At 52.4% G+C, this 7,789-nt stretch overlaps 1 protein-coding gene across 1 annotated transcript in view; it reads right to left on the reverse strand.

Moving 5' to 3' along the window:
* Window positions 1–3,168: 3,168 nt before the first annotated feature.
* The window catches only part of LOC106817665, a 14,048-nt gene continuing 9,427 nt past the window's right edge, over window positions 3,169–7,789 (reverse strand). The window contains exon 2 of the mRNA XM_014822350.1: window positions 3,169–5,011. Within this exon, the coding sequence (XP_014677836.1) occupies window positions 3,185–4,594 (1,410 nt within the window). The 5' untranslated portion in view covers window positions 4,595–5,011 and the 3' untranslated portion in view covers window positions 3,169–3,184. The remainder of the gene's footprint in view (window positions 5,012–7,789) is intronic.

Genomic DNA, 7,789 nt, shown 5'->3' on the forward strand with positions numbered 1-7,789 from the left:
TGCACGCTAGCACGCAGGCACGCAAGCACGCACGCACGCAAGCATGCCCGCACGTACGCACGCACGCACGCACGAACGCACGCTCGCACGCACGCACGCAAGCATGCCCGCACGCACGCACGCAAGCATGCACGCTAGCACGCAGGCACGCAAGCACGCACGCACGCAAGCATGCCCGCACGTACGCACGCACGCACGCACGCACGCACGCACGCACGTACGCACGTAGTGACGGTTCGCGGTTGGTGCAAGACTAGTGAATTAGGCGTGAATCACGCACAACCACCCACTTACTTACAGTTACAGCTACACGGAGAATTTGCTCGTCCGGCAATCGCTAATGATACAACGCGCGCTGGCAAGACGCGGTTGAGTCCATAGACATCCACTAATACACATGTAGTACGGTGTTTTAGCTAACAGAAAGAGCTAACAGAAAGAAAGAAAGAGAGAAAGAATATCTGTGTATATCTCTGTACGTAGACACATGTACATAGATACATGCATACATACAGATAACTGTACATAATGTATATAGACACAATGTACATCACACATGTATATAATAGATACATGTGTGTAGTAGATACATGTATATAGATTGATGTATCTGTAATACATACATGTATATACATAAATATACATGTAATAGATACATGTATATAGATACATGTATATAGATCAATATACATGTAATAGATCCATGTATATAGATACATGTATATAGATAAATATACATGTAATAGATACATGTACACAGATGCGTGTATACAGATACCTATGGTTAGGACATGGTGGGTGGATACAGCCGCTTAGTTGGTTGGCGCGAGTTGAAACGTCAACGAATCGATGCGTGAATTCCATCTAGGAGGCAGATGATCGAGTCGCTGATATATCCTCTGTGCATGTATATTCACATTCGTAGCTATGGAATGAGCCGGCTCAGCACGTTACATCCGCCAGCATGCAGCACCGTAACTCGTTGGCATCTACTTTAATATGCGCGTGCGTGCGTGCGTGCGTGCGTGCGTGCGTGCGCGCGCGCGTGGTGTGTGTTTATGTGTGTGTGTAACGGCTATACTGAGCTCGTTGGAACGATGCGTCGGCCAATGGTCTGTGTAGTAGCGTGCGTGCATAAAATGAGTGTATCGTATATGTGTGTGCGTTGTGTGTGTGTGTGTGTGTGTGTGTGTGTGTGTGTGTGTGCGTGCGTGCGTGCGTGCGTGCGTGTGTACGTGCGTGTGTGGTGTGCGTGCGTAGCTGCGTGTGTTTGTTTGTTTGTGTGCGTGCGTGCGTACATGCGCGCGCGCCTGGGAAAGTTTTAAAATAACATCTATTCAAAGACACGATTGTGACAGATTTATTAGGAGAGACTATGCGAGTATAGCAACGCTAATGCAGCAATGCTAATTGGAGAACCGCTCAATGTCAGCTTTAATTCGACGTCGTCGGTGAGTGTCAGTGCGAACAGGCAGAGTGAGCCGCTGTGATGCAGTCAGTGTGCAGTCACGCTGTCATGACCGTAGGCTTGCCTATCTACCTGCCTGCCAGCCTGCCTGCCTGTCTGCCTGCTAGGCTACCTGTCTGCCTGCTAGGCTACCTGCTTGCCTGCCTGCCTGCCTGCCTGCTGGGCTACCTGCCTGCCTGCCTGCCTGTCTGTCTGCTTGCCTGTCTGTCTGCCTGCCTCCCTTCCTGCCTGTCTACCTGCCTGCCTGCCCTATCCACCTGCCTGCCTGCCTACCTGTCTGTCTGTCCGCATGTCTGCCTGCCTCCCTTCCTGCCTGCCTGCCTGTCTGCTCGTCTACCTGCCTGCCCTATCCCCCTGCCTGCCTGCCTGCCCACCTGCATGCTAGCCTGTCTGTCTACCTGCTGGGCTGCCTGCTTGCCTGTCTGTATGCCTGCCTGCTTGCCTGTCCGCATGCATGCCTGCCTGCCTGCCTGCCTATCTGCCTGCCTGCCTTTCTTTCTGCCCGGCACCTGCCTGTCTGTTTATACCTGCTTGCTGTGCTGTTTGCTGCTGCTTGCTGCTTGCTGTGCTGTTTATACCTGCCTATTACCTGCTTGTCTGTCTGCGTGATTGCCTGCCTGCCTGCCTGCTAGCCTGTCTGTGCCCGCCCTGTGGCCGGCCGGCCTGCCTGTTTACGAGCTCCTGGCTGCTAGCTTTGCTGTAGGGTGGGATCTGATGATGACGGGTGCGGCGGTAATATATTTACGGAGCAAAAACGCGAGCGAGTCGGACATCAATCACCGATCCGCGGAAAACCGGCCGCCGAACTCCCCCCCCCCGCCGCCCTCAAAATAAGAGTGTAACTTACTGCTCGCCGCGAGAGGCGACAAGAGAGCACTGTGAGCAACTCTCTCTCTCTCTCTCTCTCTCTCTCTCTCTCTCTCTCTCTCTCATGTGTGTGTGTGTGTGTGTGTGTGTGTGTGTGTGTGTGTGTGTGTGTGTGTGTGTGTGTGTGCGCGCGCGTGCCTGTGATCTCCGTCTCAATCTAACACAGTCCGAATAGCTGCCGACGCTGCCTGGCTAGAAGCAGACGTAAGAGGATCAGTCGCTCTCATCAACACATTAAGAGTAAAACTATCAGTTGTCACGCGGCGCCGCAGGCAGGCATGTCTTCTGTCCTTACTCGGCAGACCGTACATCGCGTGAGCACATCGCCCGTAGCGCCAACAGCGTGCGACTCCGCGAAGTGCTGAGGATTAGTGAGTGGGATTATATACACGCGGCGAGACAAGCCTCTGCTTAGCTGTTTGTGCGTCACGGTTTCATCTCTCAGTCATTCAGCCGCTCTTGCGTCAGCCTGCTTCTCCTTCTCCCACTCTTCTTGATCCTTTTCATCTCCTTCTCCTTTTCTTTATCCTCCCCCTACCTTCTCCTCCACTCCTCTTCGCCTGCCATGTCCTCCCTCTTCTTCTGCCCTTCTTCTACTCCCTCATCATTTCCACCCCATAGCTCCTCTTCATTTTCCTCCTTCTCCTTCTCGTTCTATCCCCTCCTCTTGTTCTTTCTCCTCCTCCTCCCCACCTTCCCCTCCCTTCTCCTCCTGCCCCTCCTTCTCGTCTTCCTCCTCCTCGCCCTTCTCATCCTTTCTATTCACATCCTCTCCCCTCCTCCTCCTCCTGCTCCTCCTCCTCCTCCTCCGCCTCCTCCTCCTCGTCTTCGCCGCACAGACACACGCACTCAAGCGTCGCCATCGTCACCGCCGAGCAGCGACTTGGTGCGGACAGAGTCTCTCGTGTCGAGGCTCGTGATATGCTGGAAGCAGCACGGCTGCGAGATCTCTGCCTTTCGCAGCTTCTTCGTCTCCTTCTTGCCCTTCTTGCCCTTCTTCGTCAGCGTTCCGGTGAACTCCGGATTTCGGATCTCGGCGGCGAGCGACGACACGAGTCCGGCGAACTCGGCCGCCGACGCGCTGTCGGAGAAGCGGATCGCCAGCAGCAGTCCGTCGTCGGCGGAGAACGTGTGGTAGTCCTGCCGCACGGTGCGATACTGCAGGAAGCTGCATACCATCGTCTTCCACAGCTGGAAGCCCGTGCCACGCTCGGCGAAGAGCAGGCTGAGCGTGCGCTCCTTGCGGGCGCGGCTGTCGCCGAGGTTGAGCAGTAGCACGGGCACGCCGACGCAGTAGGGCTTCTTCGTGTCGGAGACGACGTGGTTCTCGGCAGCGCACGCGTACAGCTTGCAGTCGCACTTGCAGACGAACACGCGCGTCTTGTGGCTGCCGTAGAACGTCTCGATCTGCACGCAGTCGGCGTCGTCTAGCTTGCCGTGCCGCGGCCCTGCGTCCACGGCTCCCGTCTTCTCTGCGTCTCTCCCATCGTCGCTGCGCGGGACCTCGTCGCTCGAACTCCCGCCGCCTCGTTCTCTCGCGCCGTTCGCGTCCGTTTCGGCGCTTAGTCGTTGCCGCTGCTCCATGGCGCGCTTGTAGTCGGCCGTGTCGTAGTGGATCGTCTGCTGGTCGGCCAGCATCGCTCTCTCGGCGACGTCGTGCGACACGGGCAGCTCGGGTTGTCGTCGCGCGCGCGTCAGCGTGCTCGTCTGAGGCGCGGGAGTGATGAACTCGTACACGAGTGTTCCAGGCAGTTCCGACCGCGTGACGGCGTTCGGCGAACTCACGTCCAGCGACGCGCGGCGGCCGACGTCGCTGTCGTTCTGCGTCGCCAGCCGTGGCTGTTCGCTGGGCGGCCAACAGAACGGTTTCTGTCGCGAATCGGGACTAATGTTGTTGTGGTAATGATCGTCGTTGTCGTCGTCGGGGGCGGGAGAGATGATGATGCCCTTCGCTGATTCGTACACGGAGCTGACGGGAGAGACCGTCTCGTAGACGACGTTTACCGGCTGCGGCGTCGTCGGCGTCGTCGGCGTCGTCGGTGTCGTCGGTGGACGCTTGAGTCGCTCCAGCGAGCAGTACTTATCGTTGATCTTCTGCGCCGGCGTCATCGTCATCGTTGTCGTCGGCTCCGGCTTCTCCTTGTCCGATATCACGAGGCCGTTGACGGAGAAGTAGATGACGTCGGATGACGGCTTGTCGCCTCCCGTCTTCGCCGGGATGCTGGTTTCGTAGCGGACCTGGCGTCCGAAACTATCCATGTTGTCAGTCGCGAAGTGAGCGGTGCGGCTATGAGAGTTATATCACAAGCATGTAAAACCTGGAGTTCATATGCTCTTGGTTACATATACATACAGATAATATGTGTTGGTTTGTATCCTGTTTACTCCACGAACCTTCGCGTGCAGGTTGGAGTAGATCGCGCTGTGAGGGCTTGGCAGGTATATAGATGGCTAACTGTCCACGTACGCACGCACACGCACACGCACGCGCATCACACGCACGCGACCACGCAGGTTAGCGAATGTTGGTTGTATCAGGATGCGCGCTTCCCGTGCTTTATACGGTCATCCTGCCACGCATCCCCCTCCCCACTCTACGTCGCTCCTGCCGGGGTTAGGGTATAGCAGCTTCACTATCGACGTAGCCAAACTGCGGAGGCGTGCGGCGAAGCGTGTCTGAAAAAACAATCGAGAGGAAAAATATTGATAATGTCATTCGACGGTATTATTATTATTATTACGTGTTATTATTACGTTTTAGCAGCTGATGCTAATGGTGACTGCACGCAGAATAAGCATGGCACCTATAGTTGTGAAAATACGTTTTCGCATTAAAATCATCGGCGCGGGAATAACGCGCTGCGCAAATTGAGCTCTGCATTGATTTTATAGTACCTCGTACGTGCACGTACATATACGGCGGGCTGGCGAGCTGGCCGTATATGAAACCCCGATAAACTGAAGCTAGTAGAGTATTGTACTGTAGTGAGTATGTACTGTACTGTAATATTGTACTTGTACTGAGTAGAGTAGAGTATATGAGTATATACAGGTAGAGCGACAGAGAGAGAGAGAGAGAGAGAGAGAGAGAGAGAGAGAGAGAGAGAGAGAGAGAGAGAGAGAGAAAGAAAAAGCGCGAGATAGCGGGGGTTTAGAGAGAGGGGGTGTAGAGAAACAGCGGGAGATAAAGACAGAGGCAGAGAGAGAGAGAGAGAACGAAAATGAGGGGAGCAGGAGATAGATAGATAGAGAGAGAGAGCGCGCGCGCGAGAGAGAGAGAGAGAGAGAGAGAGAGAGAGAGAGAGAGAGCGAGAGAGAGAGAGGTGCGCATAAACACGTACTAGCGCCGGACATTGGCGGTGAATTTTATTTTAAATTACTATAATAGCGCTGCGCGCAGCAGCACTAATAACAGGTATTCTCTGAAACTGCCGCGACCTGGCTTGCTCTGCAGAATAATGATGATTTCCCACGCGTAAAACATGTGTTTTGACAGCCGTGACTCACGTACGACGAACATCGCAATGGCAGCGATAATTTTTCACGTTTTCTCCGGCAGCCTCCAGGGCTGCCAGTGCGAGAGCGATGAACGACCTCACACGAAACCCCCACCACTTACCGGTATACCTCCTCCTGCCTGCCCAACACGCGCGCCCACCCACGCACGCACGCACGCACGCACGTACGTACACGCACACGTACGCACGCACGCATGGTTCGGTACGCACACACACACGCACACACCCGCACGCACGCGGGCGTTTATATGTACACATGCGCACGTGCACACAGTCCCCACACACCTGAATGTGCACCCAGTCGCACGCACACATACGCACGAACGCACGCACGCACGCACGCACGCACGCACGCACGCACATACACACAATAGCAAGGGCATAGAGAAGTTCATCACAAATGAGCGACATATTCGTGCAATAATTATCTATTCTTCGTAATAAACAGCAGCTTTGCGCGGCGGCAAACCCACGAGTGGCTCAACAAACTCCCTCATTATCTTACGGCTAGCGATGCTAATGCGACGGCACGGACGTCGACCGCTGCATGTCGGCTACACTCCAGGAGAACTTAATTACCGTGTTCGCACAGAGCGAATGTGGGTGATTGCGTGCAATCACTACAGCAAAATGCTGTCCCATTTCCCCCAACGACAACGCATATACACGCACGACAATTTATGGAAATCTGTACGACCTTGTACCGCATCCCATAATACATCCACCATGCATGCGTATAAATGATTAAACACAACCCATTATTCAAACGCAAATATATTATATATATATATATATAATATACATATATATATATATATATATATATATATTATATATAGTAGGAGAGTATGACACGCCACATCAGCAAGAATTCTCATTTACTAACCGTAGTCTACCTACGGTTATTAGTACTTATTACTATACGCTATCACAACTACTTATGGGTAACTCAATGAACATGGACCCAACAGGTACATTGTACAGGTATACATTTTTTAAATCAGCGTCGACCCTAACCGTTTTACCCCAATAACGTAACCGCAGTCCACTGATATAGACGCAATTGAATACGACACGGCCTGAACTGCATATTAACTATATATTAAAGCTACAATATGCGCATCTACACGCTAATTTCTCCAGTACTAGACTAGCAAATACTTCGTGACATGCAGAATCACACTACCTTATGACAAAATAAACTCTAGTTCCTCCCATTTCACTGCGCGTTTGCTTAAAACCCACAAGAAAGAGGTGCGAAATCTGGTAATCTGGCGCCAACGCCGAATTGTTTGTCAAACAATTTCGTCAGAATCGGTTAAGTGACATCACATGTTGCTACGGGTGTTGAGCAGAGAATATAGTCGTTTACATTGTAGTATTGTGAACTGCAGTGTATGTAACATCAATGGCTATTGGGAAAGTAATAATAGGGTATCTTTGCTACACCCGCTGTACGGTTGCTTGGCAGAGCAACGCGAAAGTGTCAACAACATCGGAAAATTTGCACAACATTGGAGGTGTTTTGGCAGTGAAATGGGAGGAACTAGAGTTTACTTTGTCATAAGGTAGTATGATTATGCATGACACGAAGTATTTGCTAGTCTAGTACTGAAGAAATTAGCGTGTAGATGCGCATATTGTGGCTTTAAGTATTATTCTAACCTGGTGTTATACGATTGAGCAGTTAACGCAATCAAGCGCATCCACACGGATTAATTATCGGAGTATAATTAAAGCCAATGTCGCGCTAATGACTTGTAAAATTTTACTGCCGATGACGTCGTTGCCTGTTTTTCATTCGAACGCAAGCACATTAGCATTTCATTAGCTTAGCCGTCTGATTAAACGCATAACGCGCCCGCACGCGCGCGCGCGCACACACACACACACACACACACACACACACACACACAGACAGACGCACGCACGCACG

The sequence above is a fragment of the Priapulus caudatus genome, unplaced genomic scaffold (genome assembly GCF_000485595.1).
Source record: "Priapulus caudatus unplaced genomic scaffold, Priapulus_caudatus-5.0.1 Scaffold1818, whole genome shotgun sequence".
NCBI classification, from domain to species: Eukaryota; Metazoa; Priapulida; class Priapulimorpha; order Priapulimorphida; family Priapulidae; genus Priapulus; species Priapulus caudatus.